The sequence below is a fragment of the Triturus cristatus genome, chromosome 7, assembly GCF_964204655.1.
Source record: "Triturus cristatus chromosome 7, aTriCri1.1, whole genome shotgun sequence".
Classification (NCBI taxonomy): Eukaryota; Metazoa; Chordata; class Amphibia; order Caudata; family Salamandridae; genus Triturus; species Triturus cristatus.
This window is the reverse complement of record NC_140590.1, coordinates 941984554-942006923: the sequence shown is the minus strand read 5'-3', so window position 1 is coordinate 942006923 and position 22370 is coordinate 941984554. Positions and strand designations below refer to the sequence as shown.

Genomic DNA, 22370 nt, shown 5'->3' with positions numbered 1-22370 from the left:
AATTTAGTCATTAAGGGCAGTCATGTGCTGTACCTAGCGGCATCAGGCCGTACCATCTGTTCTCTGTCTAAAGTGTCCAATTTCTGTACAATGCCAACTATTGTGGCTCTAGGATCCTTCAAAACCTTTGTATGCTTAGAAATGCAGACACCACGCATGTAGGCCTTAAAGCCTCCCAAGGTGTAGCCCAACTGGCAACAGACCCAGTATTAAGTTCAAAGTAATCTTCTATAGCCGCTCAATGCTCCGAATGAAAGAGATTGTCAAGCAAGGTGACTACAGGGAATCTGCAATGCCTCTCAACGCCTGCTTTGCGAGGAATGCAGAGTTCTAAAAACCACTGGGGGAATTGTCTGAATATCTTCTGTGAAGCAGTTTGATAGCTTTGTACCAGGTGGCTAAATTAGGGGTGACTAGCCAATAGTCTAATCTGGTCCAAGTGTTATAGTGGGCTGCGTAGTGGGAGTAGGCGGGCTTGTTCGGGTGTCGTTGACGCCAAACATCAATCAACCCAGTGGAGTCACACAAGTCTGAAAGAGCCCAACATGCAAGTGGCTTAGTGTCTGGGGACCTGGAGGAGCTATCTAACACTGGGTCCATTAACAGATTAAAGTCCCCCCGTGCAAATAAATTTGGCCTCTAACTGCAAAATGTGAGAGTGTACATCATGGAAATACTCTGGGTAATCAGTGTTAGGAGCGTATACATTCACCAAAGCTATGCGGTGACCCACTAACTGCCCTGTTACCATTGTGTAGCACCCTTCTTTGTCATTGTGCACTTTGTGTAGCTGAAATGGTATACGTTTATGTATTAAAATTGTGGTACCTCTTGTGTATGTGCTGTACCCAGCAAAATATCTGTGGGGACCCCCACTGTTCGCAAATGCAGTAAAGTCAGCCCTAGGGAGGTGGGTCTCATGCAGAAACGCAATACATTCCTCCCTTTCCTTGCATTATTCAGCCTTCTGCATTCCAGGTGATAAGCGAAAGGTTGGAAAAGGTGGACAGGTTATCCAAAACCGACATTTGTACTATAAAACAGTGATTTCTGATGTGTAGCAGCACTAGTATTGAAAAATGCGCAGTTAGTAAACTGTATCATCAATGATTGTTACCATATACTGTGAAAAACCCTCCCTCCAGCCATCCCTGCTCAACTCCGTACAGGGAACAACCCCATTGAGTATACAATTACATACCCCTTGCAAATTATTCAACAATGAATATACGTGGAAAAGGATACAGTCTACGAACATCTTACACACTTGTGCTAAACACATAGGGGGTGGCAACGCCACACCGGAGATCCAACTTTATGATTGTCTAACGAGACCAATGTACACCCATAGTTGTTCATGGCAAGACAATAATTGTGAGAGTTTAGCTGAGACCAAGACCCTTGCATATGTGTCATTCAGAGGAAAAAAGCTCCACACTGGCAACAGAGCAACTGTGTGAGGGAGAAGATCTGGTTGCATCCTTGCTTTTCTGGCGGCTGCTGCCTTTGTAGCCTCTGCAGAATTCCTGCACTGCCGTAGGGGATTCAAAGATCCGGGACCTGCCCTTGATATCTACTCAAAGCAGTGATGGGTATAGCATCCCATATCTGAGCCCCAGATTCTGTAGCGTGGCCTTAACACCATTATATTTGCACCTCGCCTCTTGTACCACAGCTGTAAAATCAGGGTACAGTGACAACGTGGATCCCTGCCACTTGATAGTACCCTTTTCTCTTGCAAGGTGCAGTGCTGTGTCTCTGTCACGAAAATTTAGGAGTCTAACAATTATAGGCCTTGGAGGACAACCTGGATTAGGGCGAGGACCTAATGAGCGATGAGCGCGTTCAATGATACATCCTGAAGTGAAGGCTTCTATTCCAAATATGTCTGGTAGCAAGGTTTCCTCAAACTGGTTCATGCAATCGATATTGGAGGATTCGGGCACGCCCAGTATGCGGAGGTTGTTGCTCCTACTACACGCTTCGAAATCTTCATTTTTTATTGCCACTTCTTTCCAGAGTTTTTCAACTTGATCTAGACGTCAGACTTATTGAGCAGATCCATCTTCCAAGTTAGACATCCTCCCTTCTACTGTGTTCAGGCGTCTGTCACGTACGTCCAGTTTAGCCCCTAGGCAGTCTAATCGTTATTCGCTTATCTAATGTGTCGAAGCAGCTGCCCGTGGCCTTAAAACCCGCTTGCAACTCCAGCAAAAGAGAATTGGAGCCTGTCAGTGGGTCCACTGTAGGACCTATGTCGGAGCCACACTCGGCCATGTCTGTGTCTATTTCTGGGACTTTCTCAGTAGCTTTACCGAACTGCAGGAGTCGCTGTTTGGGGTCCTTACAACCCATGCCGTATCGCCCTCATAAACTGAAAAGCCACTACTGCTGCAATTCAGAATATAGCCAGTGAGGGTACCGGGGAGGGAGAAGCTGAGGGCCTCAGTGATACTGGCAACCCAGATTCGCACACCAATATTGGCACTGTAGTATCACAAGGCCTGTCCAACAAATATACCAAGCAGCACCCAAAAAAACCTATTTCGCACACTGTGCAAGAAACCTATTTCGCACACTTTGCTTCTCTGTGCGTTATGATCCCCAGTGCCAGCCAGGTGCTGGTCTGCTCGTTGTGATAATGTGATTGGATTTAGAGGGCCAAACAGTCCGCCGTGTACCATGCCTTGTAAGATGTGGTGGATTCAGCTGCAAGGCCTGGGTTCAAGGACTCAATCCCCATGTATGCGTGCATTGCAGGCCAGTTCTCGCAGTCCTCTGTGGCGCTATGGCGAGGATTCCCAGATTGTGAGAGCCCCCCTCCTTATGGCCCACCGACTAGCCGAAAGACCGTGTCCCAGGCTCACTCGCGGCCCCTGTCACCGCGGGGCCTCCGGGACTCAAAAGCGGTCAGGCCTCGATGGCAACGAAGTATGCCCCACTGTGGCATTCGTGACAGCTGTTGGGGGGGGAATGGGATCTGCACTCTCTCACCTCGCTAGATGCTTCTCAGGGTATTCAGTCTCTACGGCCACTGTGTGGAGCCGAATTTGTCGCACAAAGATCAAGGTTCGCACAGTTGTTGTTAGGTCTTGATCCAAGGCCTGGCGCGTTCTCCGTGGTTGTCTCAGCCCAGTTATTTTCCACGACCCAAAATGTGCCGATTATATTGGAATTGGCAGCACATCTTGGGATCACCAGATCACTGTTCTATTTAACTGTACAGCGCTCACCTCCGTAGCAACATTCGGGGCAACATTAGACCGAATCATGGGAGTTTGTCAGGGTGCTCCAGCGGAGCTTCAACGCCGCTCGGCCATCTTGGTCGGCAGCCTGGCCAAGCCCCATCAAGAGCTTAATACTTAAGCTGAATTGTAGTGAGTGAGCAAAGACAGACTTCTTTTAGAGAGTTTCTTCCACCGAGAAAAATTTGTAAAGAATGGAGTGAAATTGTGCATTGTAAAACACCATTTTCAGATAAATTTGCTAAATGCCAGAGGCACTGATAGGACACTTATTAAATATTGAAATCCTTTCATAGTGTGCTGAACCAATAAAATGTCATGTTTCCCAGGAGTTGACACCATTTGTTTACAAAATGTGGGATGGGTGCCCTCATATGTCAAAACTGTACTTCATTGTGTCAGGGCCAAAACTTTGTATTGGTGCCCCCTTATCACATGGATGCCCCCTTATATCAAATATGACTGAAAACATGTCAGTGCAAAAGGTTTGAAATTTATGCCATCCATATATGATAGGCGACACCTTTGTCACAAATTGCCTCAGTATGTCAGGACCAGCATTTTGTCATGGTTGCCACCATCTCATATGCCAGGTTGTCAACCTTTATGCCATTATGCTAGTACAAGCATTTTGCCACTGGTGTACACATGCCAAGAATGTCTTCAAGTATGACAGTATTTTTCCATGGGTGCTCTATATGCCATGAATTACCGCTAGTATGCCAGTGGCAGTATTTTACCCAACAATTACCCCCAGTGTGCATGTGCCAGTATTTTGTCACTGGTGTCTGTCATGGTAAAAATTGCTGAAATTATGCCAGGATTTTGCTCTAGGTATCTCTGTGAGACAACAATTACCTTCATTATGCGAGGGTCAACAACAAACGCACAGGCTGTACATCACAATATTGCTTACCCTCACATTCACTCGCTCTCATTCTCTCACCCACACTCTCTAACACCACTTTACACTCATTACTATTCATTCTCAGTCACTCATGTGCATTCACCCTTAATCTCACTCATTCCCACCGACTCATGCTTTCTGACACTCAGGCTTGGGTTTACTAATGCTTTGCGCAGTGTTTACGTCACTTTTGTGATGTAAACCCAGCACAAAGTGTTACAGTGGGATTTACCCTCCAACCCAAACTAGGTTTTGCGTTGAATATTATCTCAAAGTAACGCAAAGTTGCACTATGTGCTGCTTTGTGTTAAGGCGGTGATCTATGTGTGGTGCATGGGCATTCCAATGCATCCACCCATGGGTTTTGATGCAAATTCATATCCACAAACATTGTTAGACATAAATGTGCCCAAAAACAGTACGCCTCCTACAGGCAGGCATAACAAGGAGAATTGTTTTAATTTCTCCTTATTTTTCCACTTTGCATGTGTGCTGCATTGTAAAGCACACATAAAAAGTGGGAAAAGCCTTAAAACATTATTTTTGTACTGGAGAGGACCCCTTCCAGAACAAAACCTATGCTTCAGAGAATGCACACACCCTTGTACTATGGCAGAAGGATGTGTGCACTGTTGCATGGCTGCCAAAAGTGCTCCAATGCATGGGCTAAGCAAAAAAACACCATATTTTTGTAGGTATGGCACATTTTGTCTTTCTCTGTTTGATGCAAAGCAGCATACCAACTTGTTGCATTGGCTTGTGTCCAAAAATGCTAAATCTAGGCCACAATCTCACTCTCATACATGCTCACACATACAACCAAGCTTGTTCACACATAAGCTTGCTCTCTCTCACTTAAAGTCACTTCCCTCCACAATCCTGCACACAACATACATTTGAAACAATTTTTACTTACCATAGCTTCCTCCAAAGTGCTTGTTCCAAATAAGATTGCTCCATTTCGTATCACACTAACAGTGAATGATAGAATACTATTCACTATTAGTATGATAAAAAATGGGCAGAAAATAATGGATGCAGAGCTGTTGTTCTTGGCACTGATTTTGCCACCTCAGAGGCTAGGGGTTGCAAAGGGTGCAAGCCAGGGTCGCAGCTTAGATCCCTGGAGACACCTAAATAACATCCATGGGGAAATCTAGGGGCCTATTTACGAGAATGCAATGCAGTGCAGCGCAGTGCAGCAAGTCACCTTGCTTCTTTTCGTAACAGAGAGAGGGCAGGAATGTCCCATATTTAGGGCAATGAAGCACATTCTTGCCTTCACCTTTTGGCAGCCTAGCGCCAACGCTGGCACCTTTGCACCATGGTACAAGGGTACCTGTGTTGCATGCAGGATTGCTTTTGTTCAGGAAGGGGCACCTTGCTCCACGAAAATAATCCTGAGAGGCATATTTTTCTTTCTAGGTGTGCTGTAGAATGCAGCACACATAGACAGAGGAAGTAAAAAGGAGAAATAAAGATATTTCTCCTCTTTATGCCTCTACGGCATAGGCATATCTTTTTGGTGCATTCCCAGGATTACAAGTTTTTTGTACATTTGGGAATGCGTAAAAAACCATGGGAACTACATGAGAACACCTTTCAAGGGCAGAATAAGGCAAGTCAACGATTAGCTATGCATTGCCTTACTCCAGATTTATGGAGCTAATCAGACCACGCAAAATGGCCTTGCGTGGCCCTGAACCACTCAGGACCATACAAAGTGGCCTTACGTGGCTTCATAAATTACATGTGAGGTTTGCGTCATTCTTGCAGCATGCTGCGTGGTGCATGAGCGACTCAAACCAGCTCATTAGCAGGCCCCTCAGTATCTTTAGTGAAGATCAGTGATTAGTTTCCCGGGAGTTCACTGTGACATGCACACCTCCCAGCACTGCCAACTGCCAATGCCACCATTGGCTAATAGCCATCACACTCCAATCAATTTGGATTATTCTATGTCACCAAATGTACGAAAGGCCCAGACGTGGTATTTTTTTTTTTTTTATATATTTTGATTGTTTAAACTTTATACTTAATATTTAGAATGAGAGCGTCACCATGTGGTAGACTGTCAGAAACAAATGACAGTATTTGTCGCGCAAAAGCAAGCACCAGCACAAATTAGGCACTGGTGAGGATGCCATTCAAATGTCAACAGCCAATCAATAAATGCTTCACAGGGGATGCAAAGGAGCTTACATGTTGCTGGATCCAGGAGTCGAAAGCTAGGAATGCGCCGCATGGGACCAGTGAGAAGAAAAGTGATATGACACAAACATGAATAACATATGCGGTATTTACGTTAATAAACTTTGATGTCTCCTCTGCTTTAGCTTCTGTGAACGTTGATTGGTCGCTTAAGGTTTTTTCTACACCTTCCCCTTTAACTGTCACCTCTCTCTTGTTTGATGGTCGCTCTTGTGTTCTCACTTGGGACTGGAAAAAGAGAGAGAGAGTTGCGTTTTAGATATGCTGTAAGTGGGTTACCATCACATCAATACTTTTGTATAAATGTATCTTGACGGATGCACAGACACCCTTGTCATGATGATGCACATTCATTGGACGATCTTTGTCTAGTTTGGTTTATCTGCCGCTGTTTCTGTCTCTCCCTTTGTTTCTAGATCTGGCTCGCCACCAGAGAGGATTTTCCACTGCTGTATTTTAAACACTGTGTAAATGCTTGGACTTTTTGAATTCCTTGGTTCTGTGTCAGCTGGTCTCTTGATCTCAGAGACCCTCTTTGACAAAAGACCTGAAAGAATTAATATGATGGCCCCAAGTTAGGTACACTTCACACAACACAGAGCAGCAGGTACAGTTTTTGTGCTGCACCTTGTTGTCTGAAGGGGAGAGAGTAGAACAGCACCATATAAACTAAAATGTTGCGCTGGTCTGATCTCCTCCTGTACTGGCACACTTTGGCTGCTATGCACCAATGTAGATACCCTTGGCAAGGGTGTCTGCATTGTAGGAACCAAGGTAACGCTTGCACAGTGCTTGTGCTGTGCTTGTGAAATCTCTTGTATTTAATATCTTTAAAAAGTGGCTCTTATCAGATTCCATAGCCAAATTTCAGTGTTAATTCACTTTTGTGTGGAACATTTTTTAACTTCCCCAGGCTGCATGCATTCACAATACTTCTACTAAAGCTGTTCACACTGTTTAAGCCCCATTTACTGTCAAGATAAAATCTCTTCCCACGGAAAAGGCAGACAAAGCACATTCTTTAGCCTTATAAGTTTGTGGCATTATCTATTTACACCTCAGTACCTTTCTTTCCACTTTGTCGGCCTTATCGGATTGATTTTTTTCAACGTGGTCTATTTGGTCATTATAATCAAATTCTAAGTGTTGTAATAAACATTGAGCATTAAAACTAAAGTTAATATACAAGAACTATGCTATATTTTACTACTAAACAGGCAGCCACAAGTGCAGTTACCTTGCAGACAACAGCGTCATGATTTGAATGGTGTAGCAGGTGCAGTACCTCCGGGCCAAAAATTGTTGGAACTCCTCTAAGTACATAATATTGCTATATTTGACTACTAAACAGACAGTGACAATTGTAGTTGCCTTGCAGTTAAAAGGGACTTCATTTGAATGATGCAGTAGGTGCAGTGGCGCCGGGCAAAAAGCTCTAGGGACCCCACTAAACCCAGATTATTGCTAATATTTAAAACTAAACAGGCAGTCACAAGTGCAGTTACCTTGCAGACAACAGGGTCATGATTTCAATGGTGCAGCAGGTGCAGTGACACCAGGATCAAAAGCTCTAGGCACCCCACTAAACACCTAATATGGCTATATTTTACAACTAAACAGGCAGTCACAAGTGCAGTTATCTTTCAGGCACTATGGTCATGATATAAATGGTGCAGCAGGTGCAGTGGCACTGGGCCAAAAAGTTGTCAGAACTCCACTAAACACCTAATTTTGCTATATTTTACTTCTAAATAGGCAGTCGCAATTGAAGGTACCTTGCAGTTCAAAGGGGCTTGATTTGAATGGTGCAGCAGGTGCAGTGGCACCGGAGCCAAAAGTTGTCATAACTCCACTAAACACCAAATATTGCTTTATTTTTACTCTAAATGGGCAGTCATGAGTGAAGTTATCTTTCAGGCACAAGGGTCATCATTTGAATGGTGCAGTAGGTGCAGTGGCACCAGGTCCAAGAGTTGTCAGAACTCCTCTAAACACAAAATATCGCTATATTTTACTACTAAACAGGCAGTCACAAATGCAGTTCTCTTGCCGGCACTAGGGGCATGATTTGAATGGTGCCACAGGTGCAGTTGCACAGGGACCAAAAGTTGTCAGAACTCCATTAAACACATAATATTGCTATCACATCAATAAATTCTATTATTTCCCTCTTTTATTTCATTTTTCAAAATGTTGCTATTACTTAACCGAACTATAATACTAGTAACAGCACAATATTTTGCCTTTTTTGTATATGAAAAAGTCATGAAACTTTACCAGACTTTCTGTAACTTATATTGTACAACTACTCAGCAAGCTAAAACTTACAACAAAAAATAGCTTATTAATAATCCAATAGGTGAAACCGAATGCATTTACCAACGCTTGTTTTTGTACTAGCAGCATTCCCCTACAGTACAAAAATATGATTTAAGGTTTTCCTGCTTTGTCTTTGTGTTGTAGAATGCAGCACACATATAAAACATTACACCCACATATTGTCAAGTAGTACTACCTCCACATAAGCTTGAAATAAGTCATGTGCCACACCTATGAACCCTCAGAGGTAATGCAAATGAATCACAGAAATGTGAGGAGGTAAGGAGTAACAAACACCCTAAAAAATTACAAAAAGAAAAATAACTGCACACATTGCAGATACCCATATACAGCACATTGTAAAAATATAAACATAAAACATGTCAACACTTTAAAAATTGTAAATATGCACATTTTTAATGAATTCTAAATACACAATGTATGCCACATCAATCACAACGCTGCACACACTCATGGTACTTTACATTCCCCCAAAAAACATACCCATACACACTACTCAATGAACACATTCAAATTAACATACTTCCTTGACTACCAAATAAAACATACCATAACAAGGAAACCCCCAATAGCCACATATGAAACATTTTCCAACAACTCCCTCAGTTGTGTTCCGAGTAAGCACTGCAACCATACTACTATACATCTACATACCTTCCGATAACACTTTTTAAAAAACATGCTTCCTAGTGGGACATTAGGCCTGTTGGTAATAAGGGAAACACTAGAACATTCATTAGGCGGAGTAACCTGCCTACACACCTTAGGTTGAGTAACACCAAATACACAACCATAGTGTTACTGGTAGCAAAACTTCAGAAGTATGAAATGTACATATCCCAAAACCAATGATTACATGGCAGAAGAGAGAGCATGGAAGCCGACTATTTGGAATATTTTTATGATTGTATTTGTGATTTGCTTTTTTAGCGTAAAAATACACATAGGAAATGGCGTTTTAGTTAATAGGTCTACGCTCCGAAACATTTTTTGTGAATTGCTACCTATAATGTCCTGGCTACCACACTAATTAAGATGCACTTAGCAATTACCCAAATACCCATTTAAACCTAAAGGACTCATCATTTTGGGAAACACTGTCCATATATTGCCCAAGCCAAATGTGGGCACTTCTTACTCAGTAAATGTTCTTTGAGTGGCATTAGAGTTAGTGATGTAAACAAATTAGTGGAAACACAAGGAGATGATGGCCGGAGCGCTGTAACTTTTCAGACACTCACCCCCAGTCACCATTAGGTCTGGGTTGAATCCATCATCATTCTTTAGCTCACTTCATCACCCCAGTTCAGATCCAGCCATATGCAAATTAGTCTTGACCGAACTGCCAAGCCAGGTCTTCCCTGGACCGGTTTCGGGGTAACACCCCTCATCAGCCAGGTTAGCCTTAATCCAGTGGCACAGTGAGCAAGGGACCCACATCTGTGAAAACCCTGCCAAATTAGGGCAAACAAAGCAAACACAAGCAGATGATGGACAGAGCACTGAAACTTTTCAGACACTCACCCCAAGTCACTATTAGATCTGGGTTGAATCCATCATCATTCTTTAGCTCACTTCGCCATATGCAAATCAGTCTTGACACTGTTCCTCATGGGAACAGTCCAGCCCAAACTGCCAAGCCAGGTCTTCCCTGGACTGGAAACAAGCATCTTAGGACTAGTTTCAGGATAATACCCCTCATCAGCCTGGCTAGCTTAAACTCAGTGGCAAAGTGATCAAGGTATCCACGTCTGGGCATACACTGCCAACTTAGGGTGAACAAAGCAAACACAAGGAGATGATGGACGGAGCGCTGAAACTTTTCTGACACTCACCCCCAGTCACTATTGGATCTGGGTTGAATCCACAATGATACTTTAGCTCACTTCGCCACCCCAGATCAGACCCAGCCATACGCAAATCAGTCTTGACCCTGTGCCTCATGGGAACAGTCCAGCTCAAACTGCTGAGCCAGGTCTTCCCTGGACCAGAAACAAGCATCCTGGGACCGGTTTCAGGCTAACACCCCTCATCAGCCAGGCTAGCTTTAATCCCATGGCAAAGTGAGCAAGGGACCCATGTCTGGGCATACCCTGACAACTTAGGGCAAACAAAGCAAACACAAGGAGATGACGGATGGATCGCTGAAACTTTTGAGACACTCACACCCAGTTACTCTTAGATCTGGGTTGAATCCATCATCATTCCTTAGCTCACTTCGCAACCCCAGTTCAGACCCAGCTATATGCAAATCAGTCTTGACCCTGCTTCTCATGGGAACAGTCCAGTATGAACTGTCAAGCCAGGTCTCCCCTGGACCGGAAACAAGCATTGATGATGGATTTAACCCTGATCTAACAGATCTAAAAGTGACTGGGAGTGAGTGTCTGAAAAGTGTTAGCGCTCCGTCCATCAACTTATTGTTTTTGCTTTCTTCGCCCTAAGTTGGCAGGGTATACCCAGACATGGGTCCCTTGCTCACTTTGCCTCTGGATTCAAGCTAGCTTGGCCGATGAGGGGATTTAACCCAGATCTAATAGTGACTGGGGTGTGTCTAATAAGTTTCAGCGAGCCGTCCATCATCTTATTATATTTACTCTGTAAACAAATTAGTAACACACTTATGCATAAAGTTGAGGGGACTTATAGATTTTTTTCACTCATGAGCTAATATCTCACTTACATTTGCGCGACCCAAACATATCCATGCTCTAATTGTAATATAGTTCTAATGTTCTGCCAGTGTGTGCTATCCTGGGAAGAGTCTGCAAAATCCAGCCCTTAATAGGTAAGTTGAAATTAAACTATCAGAGTTGAAGATGTGTTTGTTGGGGCCCTAACCGCAGTGGAAATCTGATGGATAGAATATTCAAAACCCCAGTTCTCAGCACAATATTTCATTGTGATAGATGTTCATGTGTTCGATGGATTTGTGCAGTCACTTTCACATGGGTTTATAGGTTAATCCCAGATTCTGGTAGGTACAAGGATTGAAGTACTCTGTTGGAGTGGTATTTTCTTCTTCATTTGAAAAATAATTGTGAAAGGTAAGGAACAGCCGACACGTTTTTCGCCCAAAGGCCAGCGAGCCAGGGCTTTCTCAAGGCTACTTATAGATGTGGCTATACATTATACATGAAAGTGAAAAGGGAAGACAGTATAAAAGAGAGGGTAAGGAATAGTGTGGAGGGTACCCCATGAAAGATTTAAATTGGTGCTATAGGAGACATCAATGATGCATCAGAGAAAAAGCACCTGTGATTATAGGGAGATGGTAGAAGAGGATTAGGAAGCAGAAAAGAAAGAGGAAATAAGGAAACATATATTAAGATAAAGTATACATCAACAATTGAAAGTGAGAGGAGGAGCCTAGCGCGCAACCAAGATGGCCGCGTAGGTGCGAGGCTCCCGAGGACCTCCGCAACCTCCTACGACTATCCTGAATTTATCCTGTCTCGGATGAGGGGACTGTGTTGGTGAGCCTGAGCTGAGGTGGCACCCGTTTCCCGTTTTCAAATCGGACCTCGGACACCGGAGTGAGCACCGATTGAAGTTTGCGGCCTTCTCCTCGCCAGACCCCGGATTTGCGCTGAGGGGTGACCCAGTGACAAAGTGAACAAAAGCGGCGGGCCGGGCCTGGTGAGTCGCGTACCCCGCACTTTCGCTTTCGCTTTCGCACCCCCTTGCCGTCTCTGCAGGGTTGGGTCGCGGGGCTCTTTGTGTTGGTGTGGCCTCGCTGGGAGACCCTGCCTGCCCGCCGGCTGTGACCCACCCCGCCGATCTGGGGTGGCCTCCCCGGAGCTCGTGGCCCTGATTGCCTGCCCTTCACGGCGTGGCTGGTGCGACTGGGAGGCCGGTGGCGATGGCCACGAAACAAGATGGAGACCGGGCAAAGACCAAGTTGACCCGGCGTGGCACCGTCCATCAGGCCAACAGTATGGACCGCTATACCCTCCAGAAGGGATCTCCCGGCGGACAGCACAAGTCCCCTGAGGGCCCTCCTGATGCCCCGGACCTGCCCACGGATCTGACTCTGCGGGATGTCATGGGCGCCATTGCCGAGATGAAGGCCTCGGTGGGCCAGCGGTTCGACACACTGGCACAGAAGATCGACTCGGTCCTCGTGGATGTTGGCCTGGTGAGGGCCGATCTTTCCAAGACCAACGACCGAGTTGATTCTTTGGCCCACACCACATCGGGCCTTACGACTGAGGTGGCGGCACTACAAACAGAGGTGCGCCGGCTTAGTCAGGCGAGCGCGCTTATGGATCGGCGCCTAGAGGACTGCGAGAGTCGGGCCCGGAGGAACAACATCCGCATCATCGGGGTGCCCGAGGGACGGGAGGAAGCGGCGGCGGACCTATTTGTGGAGGACCTGATCGCTACCCATCTCCAGCCACGGGGGCTGAGTAAATTCTTTGCCGTGGAGAGGGCCCACAGGGTTCCCGGGGGAAGGCCGAAGGTCGGAGCCCCTCCGCGACCTCTCATTGCCCGGATTTTCAACTTTCGGGACAGGGACGCTATCCTGCAAGCCTCCAGACTGCATGGGCCGGTTAAGCTTGACAATATGGAGGTGAACTTTTACCCTGATTTCACCCCAGCGGTCCAGAAGCAGAGACTGAGCTTCCTAGGCGTCAAACGCCGTCTTCGGGATCTAAACCTTAAATACGCTATGCTCTTCCCAGCCAAGCTGCGAGTGGAGGTAGAGGGTCGCACGCACTTTTTTGATCGTCCCGAAGCGGCCGGAGACTGGCTGGACACTCTGCCTGGGGATTGTGATCGAGGGGGCGGGGGGGGGGCGGCGGGGGGAGACGGCACACTGGATCGGGACTGAGGGGTCAATATTGGGCCTCACTCTGGACGAAAATGATGCCACTTTCGATTAAGCGTCTGTATAATTTCCCCTCCTATGGAGGTTGTGTGGGGTCTACTGGGGGTTCTCCTTCCTCCTCTAGGGGGTTTAGCTAGTTTTACTATATATGGGGCGACAGGCACACTGCACGTTGGGGGGGCTGTTCGGGCTCATGCAGGGGTGCAGGGAGGGGGGAGTTTTGTTGGGGCGGGTGGGTAGAGATGGGGTGTTGTTCGTTTTCACCACAAGGCAAAAGTATCATTGTGTTAGCTCTATAGTGCTCTCGGGGGGACAAATGATGGCTTCTGTCTATGATGGGGGGTAGGGAACTAACTTTGTTGTCCTGGAACGTGAATGGACTGGGGGACAGGATTAAACGAGGTGTGGTCCTGCAGTTCTTGAAGCGAATCTCGCCCGATATAGTTTTTCTGCAGGAGACACACCTCATTGGCAACTCCTTCTGCGCCATGAATCGGCGGGGCTATCGCCTAGTGGCCCATTCGGGCTTCACGTCTGGCTCAAGGGGTGTGGGCATCATGGTTAAGAACTCGCTCCCGTTGGAGATTGATGAGGTGCTCCATGACGACAGGGGACGTTACACGGTCTTGGTGGGAAGAATGGAGGGCAAAGTGGTCGTTTTTGTGTCAGTATACGTCCCGCCGGGGCTGCAGTCGACTACCTTTGCGGATCTGGGGCGCCTCCTCCTTGGCCTTCCGGGGGGGATTCTAGTGGTGGGGGGGGATTTCAATGCGGTGGTTTCTGGGACTGTGGATCGTCACCCCCCTAGGGACCTCCCCCGGGCCCAAGCGTGGCTATCTGGCCTCTTGGATACTTTGGGATTGGTGGATTGCTGGCGTTTAAAACATCCCACGCAGCTACAGTATACCTTCCATTCGGGGGCCCATGGTAGTCTCTCACGACTAGATTATGTCCTGGTCCCGGCGGCCTATGTTGGGAGGGTGGGAGAGGTGCGCCATTTGGCACGGGGTATCTCGGACCACTCCCCGCTATTGTTACACTTTGATATTTTTCCGAGGGGTGAGGGTAGGGTGGTCCCGATCAATCCCTGGTACCTGCGCGACCCCACCATTCGCGCTGAATTGATTAAATCCCTCCAGCGCTATTTTGACGAGAATGTGGGGTCCGTGCCTTCGGCTGTCTCACTGTGGGAGGCATTCAAGACAGTACTCCGAGGTGAGGCCCTGTCCCTTATTTCCCACACCCGGAGGCGCGAGCGGGAGGAGGTGACCCGGGTGGAAGCTGAGATAGCCGAGTTGGAGGGTAATCTAGAGTGTGGGGTGACGGATGCCGCATTACATGTTCTCCAACTCAAGCAAGCGGCCTATAGGGCCCTCGTCACGGAGGCGGCCAGGGGCCTCAGTAGAGAGCAACAGGGGAGACTGTATGATGTGGGTGATAAGGCTGGTAAATTGATTGCGTGGCTGGACAAAAAGGAGAGAGCGAGTCGTGTAGTCCCGCTGATTGAGAAAACGGATGGTGTGTGTGTCACTGAACCGGAAGAAATTGTCTCCTGCTTCGCGGATTATTTCCGTGGGGTGTATTCCCCGGTGTCTTCCCGCTCTGAAGAGGATTCCCATGCCCTGCTCAGGGATATCGCGCTGCCTTCCCTTTCGGAGGAGGACAGAGTGTCGTTGGACGCCGCTCCAACCTCCGACGAAATCGCCCTCGCCATAGGTTCGGTCGCTTCCGGCAAGGCCATGGGCCCTAATGGTCTCCCCATCGAGTTGTACAAGTTGCGACCGGATACGCTGGCACCACATCTCCGAGCTATGTTCCTGGCGGCCCACTCGGTGGGCTCCCTCCCGCTGGACCAGCGTCTGGCTACAATCGTGGTTATCCACAAGGAGGGGAGACCTCGGGACTGGGTTACATCCTATCGGCCCATTTCGCTACTGAATGCGGAGCCCAAAATTCTCGCCAAGGTACTGGCCAATCGGCTGGTCGGCGTAGTGGGCGACTTGGTTCACCAGGACCAGTCCGGCTTTATTCCCCATCGCAACACAGCCCTTAACTTGCGGCGTTTGCATGGGGTGCTCGCACGTGTCCCGTTCATGCGAGAGCCGGCCATTTTGGCGTCCTTGGACGCCACCATGGCGTTTGACACACTTGAATGGCCATACATCTGGGCGATGCTTGCGAAGTTTGGATTTGGCACAGGGTTCATCAGTTGGGTCAAATTGCTGTATTCGGGCCCATTGGCGCAGGTGGTGGTGAACGGTAGAGTCTCGGCTCCGTTCGAGTTGGGCAGGGGCACGCGGCAGGGCTGCCCCTTATCGCCGCTCCTTTTTGCGCTTGCCTTGGAGCCCCTGGCGGAGTGGCTGCGGTGGCATCCTTCTATCCGTGGTCTCCGTTGGACCCCCGAGTATGAGGACCGCGTATCCCTATACGCTGATGACATCCTCTTGTACCTAGCTTCCCCACGTAAATCACTGATAGTACTGGTTGATGTTTTGCATTCATTTGGTCGTAACTCCGGCCTGGTCATCAACTGGGCTAAATTGTGCGTGTATGTTCTCTCTGGGGAGGCTCCTATCCTCCCGCGGGGCTGTCCGATCCAGATCACCCCGCGGGGATTTAGGTACCTGGGTGTCTTCATTACTCTGGACCCGGTGGCCCGGTATGATCGGAACTTGCTTCCCCCCCTCCAGCGCCTGAAGGAGGATGTCGCGCGCTGGCGGCGCTTGCCGCTTTCGCCGCTCGGCCGGGCGGCATTGTTTAAGATGATGTCGCTGCCGCGTTTCCTGTACGCTTTGCAGAATACTATGGACCTCGTCCCAGCGCGCTACTTCCGTGAGGTGGAGAGTTTGCAACGCCGCCTGTTCTGGGACGGGAGGCCGCGTATCGCCCTGGCGAAGCTGACGCTCCCATGGTATGACGGGGGGATTGCCCTCCCGGATATCAAACGGTACTATTGGGCCTCCCAGCTGGCTGCGATTAATCACGGCCTCTACGGGCCCGCCTTAAACCCGGCATTCGAAATGGATAAGATGCTACTCCCGGGTGGTGACTATAATCGAGCGCTCTACTCCAGCGCGCCCGTCGCTCGGCTAACGGGCCCCACGCGTGTCATGGTGCGAGTGTGGCACGCGGCTAATGTGGCGATGGGGTGGAAGGACCGTTTGACCCGGGCGTCACCACTATACGCGTCCGAGCAGTTGGGCTCCCTGTGGACCTCGAAGGGCTTCGAGAAGTGGGACATGATAGGCATCAGCAGGGTGGGGGATCTCTGGACGAGGGGAGGATTTAAAACGTTCGAGATGCTGCAGACGGAATTCCAGTTGCAGGACAGGGAGTACTTTCGGTATTTGCAGATCTGTCATGCACTATGCTCCGTCTTCCCGGACGTTGCCTCCATCCCGGAGTATTCCCCCCTGGAGGATAGAGTGCTGGATGGACACGTTCCGGACAGCACGATCTCACTGATCTACAAAAAACTGATTAATGACCGCTCGGGATTGCTGACTACCCTTCGTGAGGCTTGGGTTGCCGATGGACTGGAGCTGGACGACGAGGACTGGACCTCTGCGGTGGCCTCCCCGAAAGAGGTGGCCATACCGGCCCGCCTTCGCTTCGTCCAGCTCAAGATACTCCACAGGGTCTACATGACGGGGCCAAGGCTCCTGCGTATGGGCTATGCTGTGGACGGGTTGTGTAAGCGTGGGTGTGGTGCTTTGGGGACCTTTCTGCATATCTTGTGGGAATGCCCGGAGGTGGAGCCATTCTGGCGTGGTGTGCATGAGGTCCTGCGAGTGGTTACGCATGTGGCGCTGCTGCCCGAAGCGAGGAGATGCCTGTTGAATGTGTGGGAACCTACCGACTACTCGGCGCCACAGACGCAGTGGGTGACTCTGGGATATATGGTGGCCAAGCGCGATATTGCTCAACTGTGGGGTTCCCAGAGGTCCCCGACTGTCTCGGCCTGGAAGGAACATATGGATTGGGGCATGTTTCGGGAAAAGGTGGTGTATGTGGCGAGAGGTAAGCCTGGGACATGGGTGAAAGTATGGGGCGCCTGGAACGTCTACCGCGGGGGAATCTGTACTCCGCCGTTATTGCCCGATCCGTCGCCTGCCCCGTCCCCTTAGCCGACTCATCTCCCCGGTGCCGGGCATTGAGTTCACCCAGCCCTTGTCCTGATCTCTTCCCCTTCTTGATACTCCTAAGGACTGGTAGGGTCCCCCTTCCAGGGGAGCACATGCTGCTATTTCCGATTGTGGATTGCCTTGTGGGTTTGTTTTTCCGGTTGTTCTTTAAGTTTAAAATGAAACCGTACAGTGGGGTCCGGATGGTGTGGCTATCAACGCTGCTAACTCCTGTGCATCTTCCTCAGCCGCAACATGCGCTCTACAATGTGTATCATATGCTCCTTTTGTCTGCTAGCGGCCGGCCGGAAGGTTGTAGGCCCATCTTTGTATATATTTTGAGTTTTGTAATAAACGGTTTAAAAAAAAACAAAAAAAAACAATTGAAAGTGAAATAATCATCACTAGGGATACATGCCATAAAGGTAGACTATGGTGGGCAAATATGTACATTTAACTCATTCACATTGTTGACATGTAGACCGCATCGTGTACACACAGTTGGTGGTCCAGAATATACATAAAATTGTTCATATGATATGGTCTTGCCTTATGGATAGCTAATCAACAGAGGACCAAACATTTTACAATCAAAGATAGATATAGGGATGTTCATGTGACAGAGACTCTCCTAGTTAGTCAAAAGCTGACCAAATGGTGCAATGTGTATTGACAAAAGCTCTATATCAACATGAGGCCAAATTCAGGATCATAGGATCAAGGTAGTTTAAGGGTAGATTCTACTTACCAGGTTATCTATTCTTTAATGTTTATCCGGTATAAAGTCTGCGAGGATAGAAAAAGTAAGAAAATGGAATGAGAGCGGAAGGAGAGGAACCGATAGATTACAGACATCACCAAAAGATGGTTATTGATAGGATAATGACATCGTGAGGTCGTATCCTCAACATGAATGACAACGTATGATGAATGTTTAATTGGGTAAAATAACAGGTAACGGCACAAAGTGATGTATAAATGAAAAAATATATATAGCCGAGTGATGGAGAAGAGGAAAAAAGTGATGTACCAGGTGATGTCTAACATTGGAGGCTAAAACTAATACCAGTGCCGCGGGTCCTGTTTTGGCAAGAAAGAAAACGATATGGTAATGGGTCCAGTGGTGGGGCATGAGATACCGGGACATGTAGGTTCTGAAATAAGGTAGAAAGAGGGTTTAAACAAACAGGCCAGGCTGAGGGTTACATAACTAAAGTAGCGCGTGTTGATACTGCAAAACCGGGTAAAACCGTTACAGTAGTAATCGTTGCACTCGGGAGCCAACAAAGTGTTTGGATAATTATGGCCAAATGGAGTGACGCACCCAAAGTCCTATGTGTTCCGTAATGACTTACCATTGAGGATGGGCTGTTTGAGCTAGCTGATTCCAACGCGATGCACGAGGTGCAATGGCTGTGGTCCGTAATCGGCGCAGCAGCTCGATCTGCTGCATTAAGTCAACTCCAGGCTGGAAAGCAAGTTACGATGACGGTCGGAGGCCGCAAAGTCACTTTACTGTCCTGATTCGGACAGAACATGGAAATGGAAACATTATGCATAGGGAAGGGTCCACGGTTAAAGGGCCATAGAGTGCAGATATGTTAACGTCATGAAAAATGTAACCAGGCAGTTTGAAAACCCCGGGCATGAGAGCAGGGTCTATGGTCCAGGAAGAAATATGGCAAACGGATAGGCCAACAGTCCAATCGCACAAGTGATTTCAGGGTGATTATTGTCTAGAAGATATGGGTCATTTCTACTTTGAAAAAATGGTTGAGAAGAAATGGATAAATCAGGTTGGAGGGAGAACTATCCAGATGGCAGGAGAAGCAAATGATAAGAAAAAGGGGCCACTCCTACGTTGTTTGCAAAGTACCATGTGGATAAACCAAAAGCAAAAAGGCCAAAAGGCAGAACAGACATGGGGTCATAAGGGAACAAGTTTCTAAACATACATATATTTTATTACATGTGCCACAGACAAAATTTGGGTCATGACAAAGTGGGTGTGAACGCTGGTAGCATCCATTAACAGAAAATGTCATATTTCATTGTGAACCTTGGCTCTGCTGACCTGTTACGTGATGTTGACAGTATTTAGCTGACTCTAAAGTAGGAGGTATCCCATCTCTTCAAACACTAGCACTGTTAGGACTAGATGGAAAAGCAAAGTCTTAGATTCAGCAAGCCCCAGAACTGTGAATTGCCACCTGGCTAGAGAGTGGTCATAGACAATAGTGTTTCCTCACGTGTACACAAAAGGGCACCCAAAGAACGGGGTGGCACTCACTTCCTCAATCCAGGTTTTCTTTGGATGTAGGTGTGAGATGAAAAATTCACAAAAGAGCTGGCAAGGCAAATATCTAGTACAGGGATTGTTCACCCTTGAAGTGAAATGCAATGTTCTGGGACAGACAGTGATATTATTTTTATAGAATTCAGTTTCAGTGAATTGAGGAGAAAGGTTGGTCATGGCAGTGACCTCTGGAACTAGGTGGGGCACTGTCCAATTGGAGAAGTCAAGACTGATATCAAGATGGTGTTTTGGCTATATGAATTTGATGAGTCATCCAACAAGCCGTTCAAATATCCAAATGTACAGGCATGATTCAATATGGAAATTACATGCTGTACAGCGTTAAGGAGGTCAGACGGGAATGTGGAGGGACATTTTATAGGATGACAGCAGAGAACTGCAATCACAAAGGATATAGTTGGGTTAGTGACTACTATGGACAGCAGGTAGTCAATGGAGTCAAAATAATGACCAAAAAGTAGTGAGAATGATTTGAAATGAGTTTATGGATGCCAAGGACATTGTTGAGTGCTAATCTTGTGATGAGGAGGACACTAATGAATGGAGGGAATTAATGGAGAGTAACAATCATATGGAACAGAGTGTTGAGACTATCCAACGGATTCTGGTGGGAGCGGTGTAATGAAATATGAAGAATGGGAAGGTGAAATGGTAGCAGCCAGAGAGGAAAAGGTGGTGCTGTTGCCTTTGAATCTGATTGGAATAAAAAGAGATTGATGTTAGAGGACCCTTTATTTTAATTTGAGGATAGATGTATTAGAATTGTCAAAAATTGGGCTGAAAGTATTTAATGAGTCGTTTAGTGTCTTGTAAATAAAAGAAAGGTGGAACTGCTTGGGTTCCCACTGTACAGCCTTGGATTGTGCCATACGTGTTGGAGAGGTGAGATGAAGGCAGGCTTAGAATGTCAAGTTCTGACTTATAGTATTTCAAACAAAACAAGGGAAACTCTCAGATGCCAACGGACCACGGGTAGTCAGAGGTCATAAAGAACAGTGGGCCTTAAGTGCTATACAAATAAAAACATACTCTGGGTATACAATTAATGCCCAGGAACAGTAGCAATCAATCAGAAATGTATTCAAGCAGAACATAAAAACAAGTTTGAGGGTTAACAGCCCCCATTTCTTGTGGGTATGGCAATGACTGGGTTTTTTCAACACAGGCAACACATTTGTGACAAAAGAGATTACATACAATTAATAGTTTGCCTGAACCCACATTACATATCCGTAAAAGTTAAAAACCTGAAAAGGAAAAGAAAATTGATAGAGATAAGTGAATTGATTCCAGTATTGTACCTGAAAGCAATCCTGCCAGTATTAACTGTCCTAGGATGATCCCACATTGATATGTAATTACAAACATAGATGGGACATATTTATGGAGATACCTTTCTGGTGTGCTTAGGAGAGTCGTAATAGATCTTATTTGTCCAGGACGTCAATGAAGCTCCTCAGTGTTAGGAATTGAGGAGGATGATAAAAGGCTTTCTATCAAAAAGAGAGATAGGAGGAGCAAATTTTGACCTTTTCCATGTCACCATGTTACACATTCTGTTGCCATAGCACCACCTGCCTCCAGATATGAACAGAGGGACCCAGAAAACTCCAACTGTCAGCACGGCATGAAAGATGCTCAAAAGACAGGCTACTGATTTCAGCAATATAAGGAAGTGATGCAGCATGTGGACATTGTTTCAGAAATCCCTGGCAAATTCTGTGGAGAGAAGATTTAGCTTTTCTTTCTGAATACTGACACGTACACCCAAATAAGGAAAGGATAGCCATATTCACAGTGGAAAAGTAAAGATAAATGGAGTCTACATGGATAATGGGGGTTAGTGGGTAACCTATGGCATCAGAGGATTGCTGATGCCCTCAAGTTAAATCTGTCTGTATCCCATTATGTTAAGTTGATCATGCCTTACGTAATAGCTTGCTTATTTGAAAGAAACATCACCTGTGATGAACCAGACTTAAAAGAACAAGAACAACTCCCTCTTCTGTCTTGGGGATGTTGAAGAGCTCAACAAAGTATAAGCTCATCACCATAAGGGTTTGTACTTCAGAAAATTGGGGAGTATTTCATCTTCATTATCAAATCTTTTTTCGGTTTATATACATAATAAACCATAAAAGAACAACCACATTAATAGTACATCATTTAAAAAGACAATTTAAACTATACTAAAAACGGGCAATAAAATTCAGAACAATCTAATTAAATCAAATCATCATGTAAGAGGGTTCTAGGTAAATTAAACGTTTCCTTTCACAAATGGTTTGAATACTTAAAATGGAAACTGCATTGCACACTAAAATATCATTTAGTTTGCACAGATATATACAACGCATCTCAATAGATACGGAGGGGCCAATTAGGATGTCGGGAC

At 46.7% G+C, this 22370-nt stretch overlaps 1 protein-coding gene across 2 annotated transcripts in view; it reads right to left on the bottom strand.

Annotated features, from left to right (window-relative positions):
* Positions 1-22370, bottom strand: part of LOC146810887 (uncharacterized) — an 898367-nt gene that overhangs the window by 550737 nt on the left and 325260 nt on the right. For both annotated transcript variants that reach the window (XM_085617928.1, XM_085617929.1), the window contains exon 16: positions 6457-6591. In XM_085617928.1, the coding sequence (XP_085474054.1) occupies positions 6457-6591 (135 nt within the window). The remainder of the gene's footprint in view (positions 1-6456; positions 6592-22370) is intronic.